General features: G+C 35.4%; 1 protein-coding gene and 1 pseudogene across 8 annotated transcripts in view; both read left to right on the forward strand.

Annotated features, from left to right (window-relative positions):
* The window catches only part of CDK13 (cyclin dependent kinase 13), a 100,933-nt gene that overhangs the window by 41,575 nt on the left and 32,499 nt on the right, over positions 1–26,859 (forward strand). For all 8 annotated transcript variants that reach the window (XM_045578602.1, XM_045578605.1, XM_036429796.2 and 5 more), the window contains 2 exons: positions 17,437–17,626; positions 18,494–18,550. In XM_045578602.1, coding sequence (XP_045434558.1) covers positions 17,437–17,626; positions 18,494–18,550 — 247 coding nt within the window. The remainder of the gene's footprint in view (positions 1–17,436; positions 17,627–18,493; positions 18,551–26,859) is intronic.
* On the forward strand, positions 288–1,353 carry LOC118714524 (annotated as a pseudogene).

Here is a 26,859-nt window from a genome sequence, read left to right on the forward strand (position 1 = left end):
CACAGTAAAATTTGCTGTTATAGCTTGTTGGTACATCGTGAGGGCAGAAATAGATAGTTAATATAAATATAATAATAGTTTATAATTAAGCAGAGAGGATGGAAGTTTGGGAGAAATTAATATTTTAGTTTTAGTGCTCTACTGAAATTTATGTGGAGATCAGATATCAGGAATGGTGCTGACCCAGAAGTTAAAAAAAGAGGTAGTCTCTAATTATTAATATTAAAAGTTTTAAGAAGAGTAAAAAGCTCTAGTCACATCTAACTAGCTGTGATTGGATTGGTTAAACTAGCTGTATAAGGAAGTGTTCGCCATCACCTATCTCTATCCAGTGTTGGGTGTGCCCTGTGAGGCACAGTCCCACATGGCCACCACAAGGTCTCCTAGACCAGGTGGATGATGACAACAAGGAGGATGCCAGATGCCACTTCCAGATTCTTGGGAAAGTATTGCATTCTGAGTGACAGAGAGCCGTGTATGATGAGCAGGGAGAGTGGATGAGGTTTCTGATGTGTGCTCAACCAAGATAAGAATTGGGAGATATATTGGAGGATACTCTTTAAAAATATTATCTCTTTAAGACATTCAAGCTTTCAAGTAGACAAAGAGATTCTGAAGAAGAGCTGGTTGATATTAAATAGGCCTATCTGGACTTCAATGGGGACATGGATCAGGTCATGGAGTCCATGCTATGTGTGCAGTATACAGAGGAACCAGGATAAAGGAATATTATTCATCAAGCTGTTAGTGGTCCCATCCTATAATGCCTCTGTCAGAGAATTGAAGTAAAAGATGAATGCTAGGAAAAGGAGGGCTCAGGAATTGACTAAAGAAGCAGAATTGAGCAGGAAGTAGTTGGGACTTGAAAAGATAACTTGAAAGCAGTCCTAGAGAGGGGCGGGGGTGTGTGGACAGGAGGTTGGTTAAAAGAAAATGGACAATTTTCTGTCTCAGATGGAAGCAGAATACTCAAGAATGAAAACAAATACTGGAGTTTTCTCTTCAAAAGTCCTTAAGTAGGCAAGGTATAGTCTAGGTTTAAAGACAAAAGTCAGTTCAACCCTCGAAAACAGTTGTCTTTCCTATTTAAATTATTCAAATTGAGTATGATGAACACATCTTAGTATATCCTAGAAATCCCCTGACATTCTGTGAAGTCTTCCTATGAAGGAATTGGATGGTGATCAGTGAGGGAAGTATACCAAAGGTGATCTTTGGTATACTTCTGACAGCATTTTTGTGGATCTTCTATACAAGGAAATTTATCTAGAATATGGGTCTGCCTATACATTCTTTACCAGTTGTCATTTTGTCACACAAGAGTGAGCTGCAGAATATTCTGAGTGATGTGTGTGTTGAAATAAGATCCATGAATACTTTTAGAAGAAAATATTGGTTGAATACCTATTAAATTCCATGCATTGTTCTACTTGCTGGGAACAGGCAATAAATTAGATAGACAAGGTTTCTACCCTATGGCCTACATTACCAGTATAGTGAGTATGACTTGGGCTGTCTTGGATATTCTAACCTAAGAGCTAAGGATTGGGGCTGGGGTGGAGTTAAAGGAACAAGGAAAAGAACACAAGTTCAAAGGAGAATGGAGGAGTGTCCCCATCCATCCTCAGTGATAATATATAGGTTGGGACTCAAATATTATGTTAGGTTAATTCACTTCCTCCTGTTAAAGCTAGAAATGTTTTCTAGCAGTTATGGATTAAAGGCAAAGATGGCCACAGGAAGAAATGTTTTGCCTCGTTTTTTTTCTTTGTAGATTTCAGGTAGAAATGTTTTTGAGTTTGATACAAATGTCTTGAAAATTTACATATTACCAATATTTAGTACTTGATTTTTTGTTTTCTCAAAGAACAATGTATTTTTTTTTGTAGCCTTAGTTTTACAGTTAGAACTGTTAAATCATGTCTGTTAACTTCTTTATTGATTATTTCTGATTTGAATTTGAGAAACAATTCTAATACACGTTACACTTTTGAATTTATAAAGATAGTTGGAGTTGTAATTAATGATTTTCTAAGACTCTTCACAAATAAATTCATACCTCTTGATTTGTCCTTCTGTTATAAACCTGTCCTAACCTTCAATCTTGAATTGATCACCTTTTTTTAAATATTAAACTTAACAAGGGGGAAATCATATAACCATGTAGATTATTTTCTGCTCAGATTTCTGGCCTATAGAGCTGGAACTTGAGGACTGCTGGACAGTCCTTAGTCAGCTGCTGCTTCCTTTCTACGAAGCAAACATTCCTGTTTTCTTAAAGAAGAAATTGCTTCATTCTCTACAAAGAAGCTTACACTTACCAATGAGAGTTCACTCTTTCAAGTCTCTCAACTTCTAACTTCCCATGCCTTTTCTTTACTCTTCACTCATTTCACTCCTTTATTTTAGAGTAGGTATTATTTCTCCTTCCTGGTCAGAGCTGATAACTTTCAGGTTCTTAGGAAGTGATGTGTGTCATCTCTTCAAACTCTTCCCTCTTCATTGGCTTCTTACTTGCAACACTAAACCTCAAATAACTGTCTTAAACAGACAAATCTTTCTCTGATTTGAGTCAGCCAGTGGCTCCATTACTCTTTGTTGCCAAACTTTTTGAAAGAGTAATTAATATTTGCTGTCTGTACTTTCTCATTTTTTCATTCATTAATTGGTCTGAATTTTCCTGCTATTTTATAAAAATAAGGTCACTAATGATCTCTTGCCTAACCAGTAGTAATTTCTCAGTTTTTTTCTTTTAATGGGCAATATTTATTATATTGATTTGCTTCTCGAATGTTTTGGCTTTTCTGAAAAAACTCTAGTCAGTAGATCCCTCCATGTTCACATTTTACAAAGGTATCTCAGACTGAGCATGTCCCTGTCCCCATCAGTTGCTTGCTCTAAGTCCTGCTATAAATCTCAGCTTAAATTTCTCCTCATGATTCCTGAGTCAGGTTTCATCTTTCAGAATACCACTGCATTTTAAAGCCTATTAGTTCAAGCATTATGATATAATTATTTAGTTATCTGCAGTGCTACCTTATCTATTTGTATTACTGTATTAGGCTACTCTTACTCATTTTTGTAATTAATAAAAATATATTTCTGTTGACTGTTTTGTATAAAGTCTCACAAAAGTAAAATCCTAAAATAATTGATATAATATAAAGAGTTCTTATAAATATATATTACAAAATAAATTAGGATTTGCAAGGGAAGCTTGTAGCTTTTTGGTTCACATTCACTATTTCTATTCCTATTCTTTATGTTTGCTTTCAGCCATTACTGATTTATTATTTTTGAACAAATAGTCTCTAGGTTAATATATATCATTTATAGAAGGCATAACTGAAAGTAGATTGGTCTTTCACATCCTTTTCTTGAAATGTTTTTTTAATTAGGAATAATTTTATTATAAGAATTTTAAAACACATTTTTGTAAATTGTGCTAGCTATGATTTCACCTTTTCCTAATTGGTCATGATTTTGGAATTAGTAATAGGTAGACAATTTAGTTTAATTTAAATTGGTGTGCCAGAGAAATTGTTTACTTTCTTTGTTTATCCTGTGCTCCCTTTGCCATATATTTTTAATATAATTATTTTACCCAAAATATTGTTTTAACATGTAATAAATATTAAAATTTGGGGATTATTTTTTACTTTTTTTTTTTTTTTTTTGTACTGAGTCTTCAAAATCCATAGTATGTCTCATCTTAGTGAGTCTGGCCATGTTTCAGATGCTCTTGTGGGTATTTGTGGCTAATGGCTTCTGAATGGACAATATAGTCATAGATAGAATACATTGGCCTTTTGTGAGGATCCACCTTTTATCTAATTAAGTCCATGTAGCTGTGTAGCTGGCTCCACTTCCAGTTCCCTAGCGATATGTCACTCGGATCCTTTCAGTTCTGCCCAGAGTTTGAGATTTTTCCTAAGATTTCACAGATAGAACGATGTCCTGTCGATAAGTATGAGATGTGAGCCTCAAAACAAGAAGGGTCTGTTGTTGCAGCGACCACCTGAGCAGTATGGGTTCTGAGATACAGCCAGCACTGAGAAATGGAGAGAGGGACTCTTGCCATAAAATTTTTAAAAGCTCTATTTTACTCCTTACTCCAAACCAAGAAAAATTTTTAGAAGATCAATAAATTTTTCTTTTTTTATTTAAGCCAGTGTGCATTTGGGTTGTAGAATATCCAAGTTTGACTAAAACTTGGATGAGAGGTATAGATTTAGGGAGGCCCATCCTAAAATAGCCTGTCTTAGAATGCCTCAGTAGCACCATGTTGTTCTCGAGTTGATGATTGGAAATTGACAAAGTAGAAGTCAGGTCAAATTGATTCTCAATCCTCAAATGTTTGGCTTGACTTCTTGTCAATGGTTGTTCAGATCTTTTGGTGGGCAGATATTGAAGGATTCAACCTAATTACAGTGAACAATAATGACTGTATCATGTACTACTCAAAGAAGGGGATCAGAAATGCAAGTAGCACAATAATTTATTTCCCTGGGTTGTTCTCATTACATTTTATTGCTTTGCCTATGAGAATAGAGTTTAATGTGACTAGCTTTTACTGAATTTAAAATAGTGTGTATCTTAACGGCTTATAACTATACTGTAATTTTTTCTTTTGAAAGTAAAATTCCTCTGTAAAAAGTATTATTAGCTTACCATAATTGTTGAACTAATGCTAAACTATGGGAATAAAAAAAAAATTTCCCGTTTTCTGTTGCGACTTTCTGCCCAACACACTGTTATCAGCCTGTTGTATCCTTCTAGACCTTCTGTGCTAAAGAATGGAAACTGAGCCCTGGCCTGTCTGGTTCAGTGGATAGAGCGTCGGCCCTCAGATTGAAGGGTCCTGGGTTCGATTGGGGTCACGGGTACTCAAACATACGTTGGTTGCAGGCTCGGTTCCCCACATTCTCTTGTCATTTTTCCCCCCTTTTTTTCTCTCTCTCTCTTTCCCTCCCGTCCACTCGGGTAAGCCAAGCAGAGACAGAGTCCAACACAGGCACAGAGTTCAGTGGAGTCTGAGAGAGTTCCACTGGACCCAGGACACAGAAATAGAGACAAAGACAGAGGCATAGGAAATCCCATAGATACAGAGAATCTGACTGACTGACAGATAGACACATACACACATAATATTCTGTCTTAAAAATCTTCTCTTCCACCTGTTCATTCTCACCTCTTGAAACCCTGGCAACCACTGAATTTTTTACTGTCTCCATAGTTTTGCTTTTTCCAGAATGTCATATAGTTAGAAACATACAGTATGTAACCTTTTCAGGTTGACTCCTTTCACTTATTATATGCATGTATGTTTGTTCCATGGATTTTCATACATCATTTCTTTTTAGTGCTGATTAATGTTCCATTGTCTCAATGTACCACAGTTTATTTTTCTTTAATTCATTTTGGCTGCTTTCAAATTTTGATGATTGTGAGTAAAGGCGTTAATAAATATTCATGTGCAGGTTTCTGGGAAGACCATAAGTTTTCAGCTATTTTTGATAAATACCAAGGAGTCAGATTGCTGTATCATATGATAAGAATATGTTGGATTTTGTTAGAAACTTTTACACTGTTTTCTTTTCTTTTTTTAAAAATATATTTTATTGATTTTTTACATAGAGGAAGGGAGAGAGAGAGAGAGAGCTATAATAGAAACGTCGATGAGAGAGAAACATCAACCAGCTGCCTCTTGCACACCCCCTACCGGGGATGTGCCCGCAACCAAAGTACATGCCCCTGACCGGAATCGAACTTGGGACCTTTCAGTCCGCAGACGGACGCCCTACCACTGAGCCAAACCGGTTTCGGCTACACTGTTTTCAGTGGCTGTATCATTTTGTATTGCCACAAGCAATGAATGGTGGTCCAAATCCTTATCAGCACTTGGTATTATCAGTGTTTCAGATTTTTGCCATTCTGATGTATATATGATTTCCCATTATTGTTTTAATTTGTCATTTTCTAATGAAATATTTTGAGAATACTTTCATATGCTTATATGGGTGTCCATTTTCTTTGGGGGTGTGTCTCTTTATATATTTTGCCCACTTTTTTAATTGGGCTGTTTGTTTACTTATTGTTGATTTTTAAGACTTTTTGCATATGTTGGATACTTAAAAAAAAAAAAAAAAGATATATGCTTTATAAAGATTTTCTCCCAGTCTGTGGTTTGTCATTTCATCCTATTAACAGTGTCTTTCTCAGAGTTGACATTTTACATTTTAATGAAGTTCAACATCTTACACAAAAAGATCATTTCTTCTTTACAGGTTTTGATTTTGGTGGTGTATCTACTAAGTCATCACCAAATGTATGTTCACCTAAATTTTCTCCTATGTCCCTTTCTAAGAGTTTTGCAGTTTTGTATTTTATCCTTAGATCTATGTAAGATCTGTATCTAGAATTTTTTTTTGTTGGGGAGGGGGTGTGAGGTGAGGAAGGAGTCTTGTTTGTTTTTGTTTTTATATCTGTGTTTACTTGTTCCAGCAGCATTTGTTGAAAAGACCACCTTTATGCTAGTGAAGTATTTTTGCTCTGTTATCTAAGATCTGTTGACTCTTTGTAAAGGTCTATTTTGTGAACTTTCTGTTTTGTTTCATTGACCAACTTATCTGTTCTTTTGCTAATACTACAACACTAATATTGATTATTGTAGCTTTATAGTGAGTGTTGAAGTCAAATAGTAACAGCTCTCTAACTTCATTCTCCTTTAATACTGTATTCAATATTCTGTTGGCTATTCAGATATTTATTATTTTTTTATTTTATTTTTTATATTAAATACTAAAGGCCCAGAGGATGGATTCGTGTACCGGTGGGGTCCCTCAGCCTGGCCTGCAGGGATTGGGCCGAAAGCTACAGTCTGACATCCCCCGAGGGATGTAGTAGTGCTGGAAGCAGCAGGTGGCTGGGGAGGTGCCCAGTGGGAGAGGCTTGCACCACTGCAGCTGCACTTGCCAGCCATGAGCCCTGTGTCTGGTGCCCAATGGTCAGCTGAGTGGTGCTCCTGCTATTGGGAGCGCACGAACCAGCAGAAGACAGATAGCTCCTGCGTTGAGTGTCTGCTCCCTGGTGGTCAGTGCGCATCTAGCGACCATTCGGTCCCTCGGTCGCTTAGGTTTATATATATATAGATGTTGGGATGACATTGGTTAATAGGATCATGTAGGTTGGGTTTCAGGTGTGGATTTCTGCATTATAAGATCTTTATATTGCACTGTGTGCCCACCACCCAAAGTCAAATCATCTCCCGTTGCCATATATTGATCTCCTTTTATCCCCTACCCTTTGGCAACCACTACACTGTTGTTTGTGTCCACGAGTTTCAATTCTATATCCCGAATCATTTGGTTCTTAGCAATTTCTGCCTACCTTATTTCACTTAGCATAATATTCTCAAGGTCCATTGATGTTCTTGCACATGGCAGTATTTTGTATTTTCTGTGGCTGAGTAGTATTCCATTGTATATATGTACCACATCATCTTTATCCAATCCTCTATCAAAGGTCACATTGGTTGTCTCATGACTTGGCACTGAATAATGCTGCAGTGAACATAGGGGTGCATATGTGTTTTTTTGCGAATACATGTTTTTGAGTTGTTGGTGTACATACCCAGGAGAGGGATTGCTGGGTCATGTGGTCGCTCTGTTCTTGATTTTTTGAGAAGTCACCAGATTGTTTTTCATAGTGGCTATCCTGGTCTACATTCACACCAGTAGTGAATGAAGGTTCCCTTTTTTCTACAACTTCTCCACTTGTTATTGTCTTGTTGATAATAGCCATTCCAACATGTGTGAGATGATACCTCACTGTAGTTTTGATTTGCATTTCCCTAATTGCTAGTGAGGTTGAACATGTTTTTATTTATCTCTTGGCTGTTTGTATGTCTTTTTGGGAGAGGTGTCTGTTCATGTACTCTACCCATTTTTTAATTGGGTTGTTTGTTTCATATTGAGTTTTATGTATTCTTTATGTAGTTTGAATATATATATATTTAAATATATATTTTATTGATTTTTAACAGAGAGAAAGAGAGAGGGATAGAGAGCTAGAAACATCGATGAGAGAGAATCATCGATCAGCTGCCTCTTGCACATCCTGCTAGGGATGTGCCTGCAACCAAGGTACATGCCCTTGACCGGAATCGAACCTGGGACCTTTCAGCCCGCAGGCCAACGCTCTGTCCACTGAGCCAAACCGTTTTTTTGGTTTTTTTTTGCTATAGTTTGAATATTAAGTCTTGGTTGAAGCTATTGTTTACAGATATCTTCCCTTCAGTCTGTTGCCTATGTTTTGTTGGTTTCTTATGCTATGCAGAAGCTTTTTAGATTGTTATGTCCCATTCATTTATTTTTGCCTTTATTTTACTTGCCTTTGGAGTCAAGCTCAAAATGTTCTCTATGACCAAGGTTCATAAGTTTAGAACTTATGTTTTCTTTTTTGTAATTTATTGTTTTAGATCTCATGTTTATCTTTGATCCATTTTGAGTTAATTTTTATACAAGAGGACAAACTGTAATCCAGTTTCATTCTTTTGTATGTGGCTTTCCAATTTTCCCAGCACCATTTATTGAAGAGGCTTTCTTTACTCCATTGTGTGCTACTGGCTCCTTTGTCAAAAATTTATCCATATACATGTGGTTTCATATCTGGGTTCCCAATATGTCTCATTGATCTGTGTATCTATTTTTCTGCCAATATCATGCTTTTTTGATTATCATAGCTCTGTAGCATAATTTGAAATCAGGTAGTGTGATACCTCCAGCTTTGTTCTTTTTTCTCAGGATACTTGGACTATTCAGCGTCTTTATTTATTTTTTTTAAAAAAATATATATTTTATTGATTTTGTACAGAGAGGAAGGGAGAGAGATAGAGAGTTAGAAACATCGATGAGAGAGAGTCATCGATCAGTTGCCTCTTGCACACCCCCTACTGGGGATTTGCCCGCAACCAAGGTACATGCCCTTGACCGGAATCGAACCCGGGTCCCGTCAGTCCCCAAGCCGACGCTCTATCCATTGAGCTAAACCGGTCCCGGCTACTCAGCGTCTTTAGCAGTTCCATACAAAACTGATGATTTTTTTGTTTTATTTCTTTAAAAACTGTCATTGGGATTTTGTATGTTGCTTTGGCTAATGGGGCCATTTTAATTATGTTGGTTCTTCCAGCTCATGAAATTAGAATATCTTTCCATTTCTTTGTGTCTTTTTCAATCTCCCTTAATAATGCCATGTAGTTTTCAGTTTATAGGTCGTTCAGATTCTTTAAGTTTATTCCTAGGTATTTTATTTTTGTGACAATTGCAAAAGAAATTGTTTTCATTCTTTTTTTTATTTTATTTTAATCTTTATTGCTGAGAAGATTACAAATCTCCCCGTTTTTTTCTCACCATTGTCCCCCTGCCACCCAGTTCCTGCCCTGCACCAGGTTTACCACCTTATTGTCTCTATCCATAGGTAATGCATATAAGCATAAAGATCTTTGGTTAATCTCTTCCCACCCCTCACCCCCTTCCCTTGGAGATTTGTTAGTCTCTTACAGGTTTCCATGTCTCTGATTATATTTTATTCATCATTTTATTTTGTTCATTAGATTTCTTGTTTATTTCTATTTTTTAGATTCATTTGTTGATATGTATTTATTGCCATTTTCTTCTTTTTCTTCTCCTTCCTCTTCTTTAATATATATATATATATATATATATATATATATATATATATATATATATATTGATTTCAGAAAGGAAGGGAGAGGGGCAGAGAGATAGAAAAATCAGTGATGAGAAAGAATCATTGATTGGTTGCCCCCCCCAGGAATCAAATGGCAACCTGGGTATGTGCCCTTGACCATATTTGAACCTGGGTATGTGCCCTTGTCCACAGGCCAACGTTCTATCCAGTGAGCCAAACCAGCCAGAGCCTTCTTCCTCTTCTTAAAGAATACCCTTTAACATTTCATGTAATCCTAGTTTGGTGGTGATGAACTCTTTTAGCTTTTTCTTGTCTGTGAAACTCTTTATCTGACCCTCAATTCTAAATGATAGCTTTGCTGGGTAGAGTAATCTTGATTGTAGGTCCTTTCTATTCATAGATCTTGTTACTCTCTCTTGGCCTGTAAAGTTTCTCTTGAGAAATCAGCTGACAATCATATGGGCACTTCCTTGTAGGTAACTAACTGCTTTTCTCTTGCTGCTTTTAAAAATTCTCTTTGACTTTAGCCCTTGGCATTATAATTATGCTGTGTCTTGGTGTGGGCCTCTTTGGGTTTTTTCTTGTTTGGTACTATCTGTGCTTCTTGGACTTGTAAGTCTGTTTTTTTCACCAGGTAGAGGAAGTTTCCTGTCATTATTTCTTCAAATAGTTATTCAATATTTTGCTTGCTCTCTCTTCTCCTTCTGGTACCCCCATTATTTGAATGTTGGTATGTCCCAGAGGCTCCTTACACTCTTAATATTTTTGGGTTCTTTTTTTTTTCTTTTTCTCTTCTGCTTGGTTGTTTTTTGCTTCCTCATATCCCAAATCATTGATTTGGTTCTCAGAATCCTCTACTGTACTGTTGAATCCCTGTAAATTATTCTTTATTTCAGTTAGTGTATGCTTAATTGCTGACTGGTCCTTTTTTATGTCTTTGAAATTCATACTTAGATCCTTGAAAGTCTCACTAAGTTCTTTGAAGCTCTCAAGTCCCTTGAAGCTCTCATTAAGATCCTTGAGTAACCTTTAATCATTGTTTTGAATGTTGTCTAATGGTTTGCTTGCTTGCATTTCTTTCATTTGTGACGTGTTTCTTTGCCTCCACATTTTGGTTGCTTTCCAGTGTTTATTTCTATGTTTTAGATAGAGCTGCTGTGTCTCCTGTAATGATGGAGTGGCCTTGTTTATTAGGTGTCCTATAGGGCCCAGTGGTTCAACCTCTCCAGTCACCTGACCTGGGCACTCTAGGTGAGTCCCTGTGTGGGTGGTGTTCACAGTCTTGTTGTAGTTGAGCCCTGATTGCTGTTGGCATCATTGGGAGGAACTCAGGTCTAGACCAATTGGTTCTGAGGACCAGCTATGACTACAGTGGAAGAGTTGCTGTGCAGGAGACACCCCTATGGAGTAGGACTTGCATCAGTGGGGTTTTGGTGCTAATTGAATCTGCCCCTTGAGTATGTCACTTGTGCATATATAGAAATGTAATCTGGCATGGTCTGAAGCTGTCCACTGAATTAAAATGGCTCTGGGACCTTTGGGAAGTGCAAGTCAGCCACTACTTAGGGCCACCTATCATGAGCCTCAGAGTGGTCTGTAGGTGGCTGCTCTTTGTATTGGGCTTGGAAGAGGCCCTGCTGTGAAGCAATGCAGGCTGGTGCTAGTGCCAAGTCATGAGCTTTTTACTGATAGGTTTGGGGCAAACTCATGCCAGCTGCTGCTTGTCTGAGAGATTTTAGCAAAGTCTGAAGCCTGAAGTAGAACAGGCTATTTAATAAGGAAAACCCACTGCAAACAACTTGGGTGGGGTTGCAAATTGGATGGAGGGGGGTCTCAGGTAATCTCCAGGGCAGAGTAAACAGTGTGAGCCAGGCTGTTAGAATCTCAGATATGGCTGCCAGTCAGCTCTGGGACAGGGGAGGTCTCAGGATAGGAACAGTAATCCCTGTGAGCACCACTGTCTGGGTGAAAGCCACCTCTGAATTCCTGCCCTGATGCCAGACAGTCCAGTTCCTCCTCGTATGTCCACTGAATTAAAGTGGATTCCCCAAAGCCACTGCCTGGTGCTGGAGCTCAGAGGAAGTAGGACCATGTAACTTTGTAAGTCAGCCCTTTAAGAGGAGGTGTATGGGTCTCCAGCAGCCTCCATTGTCACTCAGCCACAATCCCTGCTGGTGTTTACAGCTTGAAGTTAAGGAGACTTCTCTTCCAAACTTGGAAATCCTGGGTTGGGGGTTTGGTGTGGGGCTGGGATCCTTGCTTCTCATGGAAGGCTTCTGCAGTGGAAATATCAAAAAAAGTTTACCACTTTTATTGATCTTTGCAAAGAAACAGCTTTTAGTTTTGTTGATCTTCCCCCCACCCCTGTTGAGTTCCTGTTTTCAATATCATTGACTTAAAGTTCTGATATTTATTACTGCAAAACCTCAGTTCTCAAACTTCTTTCATCCGAAGGCTGTTTGAGAAGTGATTTGTTTGAAAAGTAAATCCATTTTTCCTATTTGAAATGTAAATTGGCCTGGGATGGGGCTGGAATAAGGAGGCGGTGGGCACTGGGGATGGGGGTGGGGGACATTTGTAATACTCTCAACAATAAAGATTTAAAATAAATAAATGAGTTAATCTGTTTTAGACACAAATGATTCCATTTTAACCTTGCTTATATACAGCACATGTCTACCCTGTTTCCCTGAAAATAAGACAGTGCCTTATATTAATTTTTGCTCCCAAAGATGGCGCTTGGTCTTATTTTCAGGGGATGTCTTATTTTTCCATGAAGAAGAATACGGTACACATTTATTGTTAAATGAAAATAAAGGACATTTATTACCTGTATACAGTACGGTAGTTGTCAACACAAGCCAGACAAACTGTGAATCCCACAGTATCAAGAATTTACTCATTTATTCAATGACATGTCATCATCTTCTGGAACATCATCATAACAATCCAATTCCTGAATTTCCTGGTGAATTTCTTGTGACTCCATTTCTTTCAGAATCAGTGGACCAAATCTCTCAAGTTTAGCAATAGCACTGTCTTTAAATGAGTACTTCTAGTCAAGGTAGCCTGCTCACAGTGCATTTGCAATGCAGCTGTCAGTGATTTTCTCCCATGAATTTTTCACCCAAGTCACAACTTCTTGCAGTTTAGGTTTCAAAAGTTTCCGTGCTGATTTCTCTCCATTCTATTTTCAATGTAGTCATTAATTTCCATGCGCAAATTGTCTTTGAATGGCTTGTTTATTGCAATATCAAGAATCTGGAGGTAGGCCTTATATTTCACTCAGAAGGAAACTTGTAAGTAGGTCTTATTTTCGGAGGATGTCTTATTTTCGGGGAAACAAGGTAATGACATTTTTTTCTGTGAACAACTTGGTTGGGAACCAAATTATTCAAACTGGGGAGATGTTCGAGAACCAAGGTTTAACTGTATTTCTACTTTTCTGCTTACCGTACTTATAAATTTAATTTGCTCTTTCTCTACATTCCTAAAGAGGATAGTTAGGTTGTTGATTATAGATCTTCTTTTCTAATACATTTATTTAGTGTTATAATTTTTCTCTAAGGAGTAGCTTTGCTGTATCCCACATATTTTAGTTGTTTTTATTTTATTTATTTCAAAATATTTTAAAGCTTCTTTTTAGACTTCATCTTTAACCCAGGGGTCATTTAAAAGTTTTAATTTTTTTAAACTCTTGAGTGTTTTTTGGTTTTTCAGCTATCTTCCTGTTACTGATTTTTAGTTTTATTTCATTGGCATACTTTGTATTATTTCTTTTAAATTTGTTTAGGTGTGTTTTATGGTCCTGAGTGTTCTCTGTATAGGTGAATGGTTCATGTGAATATGAGAAGAATACGTATTTTGTTATTGTTGGATGAAGTACCATATAGACGTAATATATTTATTTACCAGTGTAATGCTTTCAGTTTTTTTTCCTGATGTATTTTGGCAGCCTTTTATAAGGAGTGAACACAGTAAAGGTTATTATATGTTCTTGGAGAATTGACCCTTTTATTTCTGATAACTTACCTTGCTCTTAAATCTGGTCTGTTTGAAATTAATAAATTACTCCTGCTTTTTTTAAAAATTAGTGATAGTATGGCATAACTTTCTCTGTTCTTTCATTTTAATCTTTGTATATCTCTATTTTTTAATCCTTGCCCAAGGACATGTTTTTATTGATTTTTAGAGAGAAAAGATTTTTAAGGGGAGAAGGAAGGGGGGGAAAGAGAGGTGGGGGGAGGAGAGAGAAATGTGGATCAGTTGCCACTTCTACACGCTGTGATCAGGGTTGAGCCCACAATCTAGGTATGTGTCCTGACTAAGAATCAAACCTGTAACCTTTTGGTGTATGGGAGGATGTTCTTCAGAGGTCACCAACTTTTCGGACCACCAGTTGGTGACAACTGCAGGGCTCTCTGTATTTATATTTAAAGTGTATGTTTGTAGGAAATATGTAGTTGGGTCTTATTTTTCTATCCACTTTACCAGTCTCTATGTTTTAATTGGTATATTTAGACCATTGGTATGGAAAGTGATTATTGATATAGTTAGATTAATATCTTCCATATTTGTTATTTTTCTATTTGTCTTCCCCCCCCTCAACCCCCTTCCACTCTTTTTCTGCCTTCCGTGGCCTTCATTAAACTTTTCATATGATTCAGTTTTCCCCCTCCTTTTCTTAGCATATCAACAAAGGCTTATTTTTAAAGTTATCTATAGTAGTTGTGCTTATGTTCACAGAATACATTTATAATTTAAAAAATAACATTGTACTACTTTATAGGTAGTATAGGTACCTCATAACAGAGCATTTCCAGTTCCTCGCTCCCATTTGGTATAACATTATTATTAATCATTCATAAGCTAGTCACAGGAAACATTGCTGTTATTTTGAACAAACAGATCAACTAATAAAAATGAAAATTTTGTTTTACCTTTATTACTTTCTAATGTTCTTTCTTTTTTTATGTGGATCTGAGTTCCTATCTTGTATCATTTTCCTTCTTTCTGAAGATTTTTTTGGCCTTTGGCAAAGCAGATCTGGTGACAAATTTCTTCCTTTTTTTGAGAATGTTCTTATTTCTCTGTCACTTTTGAAGAATGATTTTGCTGGATATGGAATAGGGAATTTTAGGTTGGTGGATTTTTCTTTCAACACTTTAAGTCTTTGAATATGATTATAGGTAAGACTAGAGGCCTGGTGCACAAAATTCATGCACTGGAGGGGGGTGGGTGTCCCTCAGCCCAGCTTGCACCCTCTCCAATCTGGGACCCTTTGAGGGATGTTTGACTGCCAATTTAGTTCCTTCCACTATCTGGGACTGCTGACTCCTAACCATTCACCTGCCTGGCTGCCTGATTACCCCTAACCATTCTGCCTGCCAGCCTGATAGCCCCCTAATTGCTGGCATGCTGGCCTGATTGACACCTAATCACTCCCCTGCCAGCGTGATTGACACCTAATTGCTTCCCTGCAGGCCTGATCATTCCCAACTACCCTCCTTTGCAGGCCTGGTTAATCGCCTCCCCAACCTCCCGCCCACTGCCCTTCTCTGCTAGCTATCTTGTGACATTGTGGGGACAGCCATCTTGTGATGATGTGGGGCGGCCATCTTGTGATGCGAGAGCATGAGGGTCAGTTTGCATATTAACTCTTTATTATATAGGATATTTTCCCTCTAGCTTCTGTCAAGGTTTTCTTTTTGTCTTTGATTCTCAGCAGTTTTGCTGTTCCTCTTGATGTCCTCCCTAGTTTCTTAGATATGTGGTTTTCATATATTTTATTAATTTGAGGAAATTTCAGTCATTTTTATTTTACATATTTCTTGTTTTCCATTTTCTCTTTTTCTGTTGTTTCTTATATTCCCATTACACATATGTTAACACTTTTTGTAATTGTCCACAATTTGGAGATATTTTGTCTTTTCCTTTGCATTTTTGTTTTGAAAATTTCTATTGATCTATCTTCAGACTCACTTATTCTTTGCTAGGCCATATCCTTCAAACTAATGAGCATGTCAAGGCTTTCTTTACTTCTGTTATGCTGTTTTTGGTTTCCAGCATATCCTTTTGATTCTATCTTAGAATTTCTATTTTTGTTCACTGACTTAAAATGTTTTCATAATTATTAGATATACAGGGTATCCTCAAAAAATGTATACACAATTTAACAGCTAATAGCATGATTTTGAAAATGAAATGTATTTTAATAATGCATTTATAATTATTCAAAGTTGTATATACTGGTATACATTTTTTTGGAACACCCTGTGTATTTGGTGTTTGTTTTCTGGTGTTTATTATACACTGAGTGGCAAGGTTATTATGATCTCTGAACACATGATAATCTGGTCACTCAGTGTATATCCTATATAATAAAAGGCTAATATTCAAATTGTCCCCTCTACCAGGAGTTCAACCAGCAGGCAGGCCCATCAACTGCCCATGTCTCCTTCTCCTGGCCAGGCTGGCTGGACCCCACCCATGCACAAATTCATGCACTGAGCCTCTAACACACACACACACACACACACACACACACACACACACACATATATATTTTCTCTCTCTCTCTCTCTCTCTCTCTCTCTCTCTCTCTCTCTCTCTCTCTCCCCCCCCCCTCCCCGCCCCCCAAGATTATTATGCATTCAGAGATCATAATAATCTGGCCACTCAGTATATTACACTACTCTATCTTGTTCTAATAGTATAATAAGTCATATTAATTTCTGTTAGAGCAAATGTTTATCAGAAGCATTTTGGCTGGTACTCTGGTTTTTAATTCTTATTAAAATTTATTCCTAGTCATTTGTAATACAATTTTTTTTATTATGGAATCATTTAAATTTTGTTTTCTAATGAATTATTGCTGACATATATGAAGTTGTTTGCCTTTTGTAAGGTTTTCTGTAACTTTTTATTCTTTTGGATTTTTAGACAGTCATTAAGTTTGTTTTTAATTAGAAACTGATTGTAAACTTTCTTCAGATGCCTTTTTTGGACATATTGATACTTTTTCTTTTTGACAAATAGATGTAGTATTAAATTTTATCCGCTTTTCCATTCTTGAATTGCTGAATTAATCTCTACTCAATTGGGATATTTTTTGATACAGCTTTGGATTCAATTTATGTAAGTTTCACTTAGGATTTTTGAATATCATAAGTACAGTTGTGTATGTGCTATGTTATGTTTTGATAGGATTAAGCTGGCTTTATAATATAAAGTTGTAATTTGTATGCTTTCAAATGCTCTGGTGCTATATAGATAGAATGAAATTATATATAGAAGGCTTAAAGGGAGTCATCTAAAGTCCAACTGAGCTTAGATTTTTTTAAAATTAAAAACAACTCTTTTGCCACCTTCAAATTGTCTTTGAGTTGCACTGATTTTATTCCCTTTTTGCTGAGAGACAATTTGTTCAATATGTAAAAACAGTTAAGAATTTATTTTACATTATTTATATCCAGAAACTGTGCTATGTGAAAATCAACAGGGATGATTATATAGTAAGAGTTTTGTTTACGAGACAAAAACTGGGTTAAATGTGTCCTTGGGATGTATTTATTGATAGTAAATTCAGAGAGAAAGATGAACATTATCAAAGTGATATTGATAAGGAAAGGATTGGTTTTCACTATAGAATTAAAATATTTTTTGAACCTATAGAAAAGTTGTAAGAATTAAAATCTTTAATATTTCAATTGTTCTTGTTCTTAGGTGCATTTTATCTGGTATTTGAATATATGGACCATGATCTGATGGGACTACTGGAATCAGGCTTGGTTCATTTTAATGAAAATCACATAAAGTCATTTATGAGACAGCTCATGGAAGGTCTGGATTATTGTCATAAGAAGAACTTCTTGCATAGGGATATTAAATGTTCAAATATTCTTCTAAATAATAGGTATGACATAACTATGTTCAAAGTGAATGTTATATAGTGTTTACCTTGATTTTGTTTAGGATTTTAAATTTAGATTACAGTTGACCCTTGAACAACTGAGGGGCTATGCTGCCAACCTCCTTTGCCCTCCCCCTCCCCCCACTTAAACACACACAGCTGAAAATTTGCATATAATTTTTTATTCCAAATACTTTACTAATAGCCTTCTTTTGACTGGAAGCTTTGCTGAGAATATAAATAGTTGATGAATACACGCCGTGCGTGCGCGCGTGCACACACACACACACAGTTTATATTGAGTATTTTACTAATAGCACCTGAACTCCTAATAAGTTTATTGTAATTGGTATGATTTGTTAGTTTAAGTGAAGCATGTCTGGTCCTGATTTTAGTTAGTGTAAAGTGTTCCAGGCACCTCACCCCTCTAAGAACCGGAAAATAAATTTAAATTTAAAACAATGTGATTTAGATCTTGAACATTATCGACTTGAACAAGTAATTTGTCTTATTACTGAGTAGTAGTAATTGCCTCATTTTGTGTAATTTTCTTTGAAGTATACTTTTCTAAATAGCAACTAAATAGTGCTGAAATACTGTTATATTAATACTACTGTAATAACAGTAATAATAATAATAATAATAAAAATAGTACTAATATTGTGGTATTATCTGAACTTCTCCAAAGGAAAATTTTTTACCTTATTTTATCCCAAGTTTATATACTTTCCTATACCTATAGTACCTTGAGTAATGCAGTGTGATCAAAGTTAAAGTTTATATATTTTTTATTAGTTCTAAGAACATGATTTTATATGATCACTTCAAAATAGAATAATATCTTCTATTCATTTTGTTTTCTTCCACCAGAGGGCAGATAAAACTTGCAGATTTTGGACTCGCTCGATTGTATAGCTCAGAAGAAAGGTAAGAGAACTTTAAATGAATATTATAGACATCAGAGACCAGTTTTAGAAGCTGTGTAAGAATACCTATTGATAGTAGTTGTTTTTTTAAGAAAAAGGAAATTTACTTTTTTTAGTTTAATAAATGGGGTAATAAATCTATACCATAATTGAGTTGACTATTTTAATTACAGAATTTTACATCCTATCTCAATTCTAAAATAGTGTTTTTAACACAGAGGTAAATATAATTTCTTTTAAAATGTGCCATTGTAAATGTAACTTAACTGAACTTGGGAATTTTTTTCAGTTGTTTTTTTTTTTATTTCAAGAAAAATTATTTTAGCCGAAGCCGGTTTGGCTCAGTGGTGGAGCGTTGGTCTGCGGACTGAAGGGTCTCAGGTTCGATTCTGGTCAAGGGCATGTACTTTGGTTGCGGGCACATCCCTAGTGGGGGGTGTGCAGGAGGCAGCTGGTCGATGTTTCTCACTCATCGACGTTTCTAGCTCTCTATCTCTCTCCCTTCCTCTCTGTAAAAAATCAATAAAATATATATTAAAAAAAAGAAAGAAAAATTATTTTAAATATAATAAATGTTACATGAAGCCCTGGCTCATTTGATTTTAGCATCTATTTTCATCAGGGATATTGGCCTGTAACACTTTTTTCATAGTGTCTTTATCTGGTTTTGGAATTAGAATAATGCTGGCCTCATAAAAAGAGTTTGGAAGTGTTCCTTCCTCTTAAATTTTCTGACATAGTTTGGGGAGTATAGGTGTTATATATTCTTTGAATGTTTGGATAAACTCTCCTGTGAAGCTGTCTGGACCTGGGCTTTTGTTTGTTGGGAGTTTTTTATTCATTTTTATTAATGTTCTATTGCATCGGTTGTTATTGGCCTATTCAGATTTGTTGTTTCTTCCTGATTCAGTTTTGGGATATTGTAATTTTTCTAGGAATTTGTCTGTTTCATCCACATTGTCTAGCTTGTTGTCATATAATTATTTTGACTTTCTTACAATCTTTTGTATTTCTGTGGTACCTGTGATTACTTCTCCACTTTGGTTCTGATTTTATTTATTTGTTTCTTGATGAGTCTGGCTAATGGTTAATTGATTTTGTTTATCCTTTCAAAGAACCAGCTCTTGGTTTCATTGATTTTTTTTTATATTGTTTTTTAGTCTCTGTGTTATTTCTTATTATTATAATCTTTATAATTTACTTCCTTCTATTTATTCTGGGCTTTTCTTGTTCTCTTTCTAGTTCTAATTTGTAGGGTTAAATAATTTATTGCTGATTTTTCTTGTTTTTATTGAAGTACGGCTGTAGTGCTATGAACTTCCTTCTCAGGACTGCTTTAGCTGTGTCCCAGAGATTTGTGTGTTTATTTTCATTTGTTTCCAGGAAGTTTTTGATTTTTTTTTTTAACCCATTCATTGTTAAATAACATGCCATTTAGCCTCCAAATATTGGAATGTTTTTGGGGGTTTTTACTGTATTTGATTTCTGGTATCATTCCTCTGTGATCTGAGAAAGATGTGTAATATGATTTCAATCTGTTTGAATTTATAGAGATTTGTTTTGTGTCCTAACATGTGGTCTATCTTTGTGAATGACCCATGTGCACTTGAGAAGAATATATATTCTGCTGTGTTGGGGTGAAATGTTTTATAAATGTCTATTGAATCTGTCTGATCCAGTGTGTCCTTTAGAGTCTATTTTCCTTGTTAAGTTTTTGTCTGGAAGATCTGTCCCGAGAAGTCAGACCGGTGTTAAAGTCTTCTCCTATGACTGTATTGTTGTCAATCTCTCCATTAAAGTCCTCTAGAAATTTCTTTTATATATTTAAGTGCACCTATATTGGGTGAATAAATGTTTACCAGGGTTATATCCTCTTGTTGGATGGGTCCCTTTAGTATTATGTAGTGACCTTTGTTGTCTCTTGTGATGGCCTTCATTTTAAAGTCTTATTTTGTCCGATATGAATATTGCTACTCCAGCTTTTTTTCTTTTCCATTTTGCATGGAAAATTTTTTTCCATCTCTTTACTTTCATCCTGTGAGTGTCTTTTGTTTTGAGGTGGGTCTCTTGTAAACAGCATCAAGTTTTTGTATCCATTCAACTATCTTACCCCTTTTTACTGGAGCATTTAATCCATTTAAATTTACAATATTATTGAGAGGTACTTATTAATAGCCATTTTAATTCTGTATGGCTAGATTTCTCTCTCTGTTGCTTCTTAGCAATCCCTTACAGCAACCCCTTTAGCATTTCTTGTAATGCTGGCTTGGTAGTGATGAACTCCTTTAGCCTTTTTTTTTTTTTTTTTTTTTTTTTTTTGGCTGGGAAGGTCTTTATTTAACCATCTATTTTGAATGATAGCTGTGCTGTTTATACCCTTTTTCCCTGAAAATAAGACAGTACCTTATATTAATTTTTGCTCCCAAAGATGCGCTTGGTCTTATTTTCAGGGGATGTCTTATTTTTCCATGAAGAAGAATACGGTACACATTATTGTTAAATGAAAATAAAGGAAATTTATTACCTGTATACGATAGGGTAGTACGGTAGTTGTCAACAAAAACCAGGCAAACTGTGAATCCTACAGTATCAAGAATTTACTCATTTATTCAATGACAATCATGTCATCATCTTCTGGAACATCATCATAACAATCCAATTCCTGAATTTCCTGGTGAGTTTCTTGTGACTCCATTTTTTTCAGAATCAGGGGACCAAATCTCTCATGGTTAGCCTAGAGGGGGCCTTATTTTCGGGGGGATGCCTTATATTTCACTCAGAAGGAAATCTGTAAGTCGGTCTTATTTTCGGGGAAACACGGTAGTAACCTTGGTCTCAGATCTTTGCTTTCCATTACCTTGAGTACTTCATGCTATTCCCTTCTGGCCTGCAGATTTTATGATGAGAAATCAGGTGTCAGCCTTATGGGAACTCCTTTGTAGGTAACAGTTTTCTTTTCTCTTGCTGCCTTTAAAATTTTTTGTCTTTAATTTTTGGCATTTTAATTATGATGTATCTGTGTATGGGTCTGTTTGGGGTTCTCTGTGCCTCCTGAACTTATGTGACTTTTTCCTTTATCAGGTTAGGGAAGTTTTTTACCATTATTTCTTCAAACACCTTCTCGATATCTCTTTCTGCCTCTTCTGGCACACCCACTCTTCTAATATTGTTACATTTCACATTGTCTCACAGTTGCCTTAAGCTAACCTCCTGTTTTTTAATTGTTTTTTCTTTTTGGTTCTCCAATTGAGTGATATTTTCAACTCTGTCTTGTAATTCACTGATTTGATCCTCAGCTTCCCCTAATCTGCTGTGTATTCCTTCCAATGTGTTCCTTATTTGTGTTATCTCATTCTTTATCTCAGACTATTTTTTTTTCCATAGGTACTGTATCTTTTTTTCATACTGTTGAGCATTTTAACCATCATTACTCTGAACTCCGTTTCAGATAAATTTCTTCTCTCTGCTTCATTTATCTCTTCTGGAGAATTCACTAGTTTTTTCATTTGGGGGTTATTTCTTTGTTTCCTCATTTTGGTTGTCTCTTTGGATTTGTCACTATGTATTAGGTAGATCCTCTACACCTCTCAATCTCTAGTGCAAGACTGTTAAAGGCTGTTTCTGACTAATTGGATCAGGCAAAGATGCAAAGCCTCCAGACTGTCTACAGACTGATAGCATTCTGACTTGAATTGCCTCCAGGCAACTGTCCTCAGGTGTAGGGAGAGTTTTTTTGTTTTTTTTTTTAATAGGGCGGGGCAGTTTCTTATGCCTGGAGGCTAATTGCTAATCTCTTAAGTAGCCTCAGGGCAAGATGTTTTCCAATAGGGTGTGTTGATTGTCTTCCCCGCAGGCTAGACAGATGTCTTAGTGGGAAAGATGTCCTCCTCTGTATGAGGGAATGACTCAGCCCAGGAAACTTGGGGTGTCTGCCTTCTGAGCTCTAACCCCCACCCCACCCAGTCCTCAGTCCTGGGTTGTTTCACAGCTCCAATCCACTTCACCCTCCCTCTGCCAGAGCACAAGGTGGGTGGCTCCACAGGGAATTTTTGTGTCTTGGCCCTTCAAGAGGGTGTCCCTGGCAGACAGCACCCCAATGCTTTTCATAGCTAAATGTTACGTGAGTACCCTCCTTAGTTTGGTGCTCTCTGCTGGGGAGCTCAGCTTCAGGATTAGATCCTAGCTTTCTCAGTGACACCTCCCAACAGCTGAGATATCTCTCTGGGGCTTCAGTTGCCATCTGTGGGTGCCCATCTAGCTCTTTCGTGCCCACGGCTCTCCTACCAGTTTCTGTGTGGTCTCCATGTTTGGTCCTTGGGTATCAGGGTTCTCTCCTGTGAGTTTTCCATTGATTATTCAGGAAGCCTTTTGATATTGCAGTTGTAATTCAGTGAATTTAGGAATATTTTAGAAATTTATACTTACTGAGACTTAATGTCATTTGCAATTTTTGTCTTTAATGGAAAACCCTAGTATATGCTTTTTATATTGCATGTTTAAACCTATACATTTTGTTTTAATTATTACTTTGAACTTCTTTTTTTAAAATTATAGTTATATCTATAATTGTATTTGTTTGTTTTAAGCTCCTTAGAGCCTTTTATTTAAGCAAACTTGTGAAGAAGTTTAGTGTATACTAGTAACTTTTTTGTGTCGAGTTTCTCTGGTGAAAGTTGGCATGTATATCCTGCTTTGGTACTTTTTATGCCTGGTTGTAGTGAAATATGAGTTGTTTTATTAGAACTAGTGTGGAATTATAAAACATGTTTTGCAAAGTAGCTTATTTTATATAAACAAACTGGAATCAACTGAGTTTATAATGCTCTAGTTTAGCCCATTTCTTTCCTTTCAGATAGTATAATTTACTTTTAAATACATATTTAATTCTAACATTCTTTATGTATGGCAACTCTGTAATTTCTTCAGTGTAACTATATTTAATATAATGAAATACTAGTTCATTAGAATTCTTAAAAATAGATATTTACTTTCACTGAGTTTTTGCAAGTTTCAGATTAGTTGAAAAAAAAATCCAGTTTTGTTTGAATTTTTTAGAGTGAAAAAAATCTGTTTATTTTTTAATCTTGCAGTGCCCATGACATCATTCTGAAAGTTATTTTCATTGTTTACTGTTCAGGAGGTTGTTAAATAGTGTGTTTTGGATCCATTTGAGTTCCGTGAAAACCTCAGAAACTGTAGTGTGGATGGGTTATTGTGAACATGGTGGCAGTCCCCTCTACCTACTTTAGCCAGAGCCTTTTTTTTGCTTTTGTTTTACCCACTACACTTTTAATTAATATTTTATTTTAACGTACAGTTGACTTTTATTTTAAATTTAAAATTAATCTAGAGCTTAAAAGGTATAATCCTCATTTTGCATTTGAGAAAACAGATCCAGAAAGGGTTGAGTGACTTTAAATATAAAAAAATAAGTTCTTGGCAGAGTTAAGAGTATATATAGAGTTCAGGGTTTCCAACTCCCAATTTTTTATTCTTTCCTTCAGATATAATAGTGCCTCATGGTAAAAAATGAATTGGTCCAAATGTGTACTTAATCCAGCACTTCACTTGAAGTATGGTTTTTGAATGACTAAATTTCAGTGCCTGTTCTTTAGGGGGATATTCTACTTAATTAAGGCGTCTATCTGCTTAGCTGGTTGAGATTTCACTGTAATTGAATCATTCTTTCATAATACAGTATGTGTCTGTCATACTTGAATATAAATTCACTTTTTTTGTTTTTATGTTAGGTGCCAGTATAGATGGAGAACAGCTAAATTACCATTTCCCATCTCAGTTTCTTTTTATGCACATAATTATTCACATTAGAATAGATATGTTCCAGGAAATGTGATTTCTAAAAAATTATATTTCATTGATTTTTTACAGAGAGAAAGGGAGGGGGATAGAGAGTTAGAAACATCTATGAGAGAAAAACATCAATCAGCTGCCGCCTGTACACCCCCTAAGGGGAATGTCCCTGCAACTAAGGAACATGCTCTTGACTAGAATCGAACCTGGGACCCCTCAGTCCACAGGCCGACGCTATATCCACTGAGCCAAACCAGTTAGGGCAGGAAATCTAATTTTAAAGCCAAATTTTATCTATCAAAACTTTTAAAATGTAATGTTGGCTTTGCCGTGGGTGTGGTATGTTCACTGAGCCATTACTATTGCCGTGCTGAAGTAATATGGGAATTTTGAGCTTAGAAAAGTAGGAAATTTTTAAATCTTTGCATTTTTATATAATATATACTGAATTTTTCTACTTAATCAAATTTGTAAGGTAAAATTTTGGTATTTAATTTTATCTCATAAGTAAATATCATATCCTTCGGGAGTTCATGTATTCCTTTAAAACTTACCTTTTTCAAATTTGAATAATTTCAATTTCTTTAAAAATCCAGAGAAGTAGGATTATTTTAATGGGATGATTTTGAGATAAAAATAGTTCCAGTAAAGTTTAATAACAACTGATTTCTAACATACTGAAACCTGCCTTTACCAGATTATATTGTGTTGTCCCAAGTTTTCTGGATATTGAACTAAACATACAGCAAATGATTTTTCATTCATATTTTTTTTTAATTATAAACAGAAAGTTAGGGCTTGACCATAATTCCTATCCATTCAAATGTCAAATCAAAGAAATATTACTTTGAAATGTTTTCTAAGTAATTAGCAATGGACAGAATAACTAAAGGTTTCAAGAAATTACTATAGGGTTTATTTGTTTAAAAATAGAGAAATTTGAGCTTATCACTCTAATAGCATCAACCACATCTTCTCACTCTTGTAGTTTTGGGTATCTTTTTTGAGTTTGAGGAAAACTGGATGAAGTTACAGCTAATATGGAAGAATTGAACATTGTGTGGGTGTGAACAAGATGGATTTACGCTGTGTGAACTGCAATATAAGAAAAAAAAAAGAATTACTAGATTAAAATGAGAAGGAAAAACAATTCCTTTAAAAACTCAAAGAATCATTTTCTCATTTTGAACATTAGTTATTCATATTTTATTTTATTTGCCATTGGGAAATATAGATCTGGAGAACAGAAGTTCCCATCAATTACTACATTTGATTAATTATTTTTAGTAGCTTTTTTAAGCTTAACTTTTGCTGTGACCCTCTTTTGAGTTTTTATTTTACTAAATTACTCCAGTGCTTTTCCAAATGATGGAATATATCTTCATTTTATGTGATTGTCCGATATAAAAAAGTATGTGCTTTCCATATAAGTTGAAATTAATTTCATTTTCTATAGAAAAAAACTATAATTTAGCACATTTACTTTTTTAATGCAAGTAACATAAAACCTGTAGGCTCTAGTCCTGGCATTGTTGTTTAACCAGTTGTGGAATATTGGGCAAGTCACTTAATCTCTCTAGACCTCATTGTTCTTAACTTTAAGGTGAAGGATTTAAAATCTCTAAAATCCTTATTTATAAGGTATTGAAAAACATTTTATGGTTCTAAAAACTGATCAAAATAACTAGAGAACATTTTTGGAAGGCAATGTCGCCATCTAGTGTTTTTTCATAAAACTGCCATTAAAAACAAGTAAATTTCTCCAAAGCTCTTTGTATATTAATAGGTTAAATGGTAGAGAAGTATTGCCTCTTCGATATTTGTACTGGGTGAAATTATTATATTAATGATAAAACTGTCACCTTAGCACTGATTTTATTACTTATGTTCTTTCATTTCCACTCAAGCTAGAATTATAGTTATTTTTAAAAACAGGGACCATATTTTAAACTTTATATTTTTATATACCCTAAAATTCAAGATACATTCATAGTAACTTTCATTAATTTTGATTTGTAAAAAGGTTATCCTGATCTGGAGGATGCTTCTGGTATAGATTAGTGCAGGTAACTTTGGGAATTATAGATAATGAAGAGGATATCTGGGAGACACTGGACACTGTTGGAACCATGGTAATATAAAAGATCACTCATACCATGAATAACGACAAATAATGGGACTTTCTCATTTAGATTACTGATTTAATTGTAATTTAACCAGATTAAATTGTCCTCTTATTTATTTATTTATTTATTTATTTGCCCTAATGGATTGGAGTAGGCTACATTTAAACATAAAAAGATTTAAAAATTAGCTATTTACAGATAGGTTTATATTAATTTAAACATTTTCTTTACTATAGATATCTTGGTACACTTTAGTAATAAGAGCATGGGTTTCATATACTTATAGTTGCTTGAAATGTTTTAGACAACCAGTCTTCATAATTTTCACAAGCTTTATTCTTTCACCCAGCTCACTAATTCATGTATGTAACCT

The sequence above is a fragment of the Pipistrellus kuhlii genome, unplaced genomic scaffold, assembly GCF_014108245.1.
Source record: "Pipistrellus kuhlii isolate mPipKuh1 unplaced genomic scaffold, mPipKuh1.p scaffold_m20_p_10, whole genome shotgun sequence".
Lineage (NCBI taxonomy): Eukaryota > Metazoa > Chordata > Mammalia > Chiroptera > Vespertilionidae > Pipistrellus > Pipistrellus kuhlii.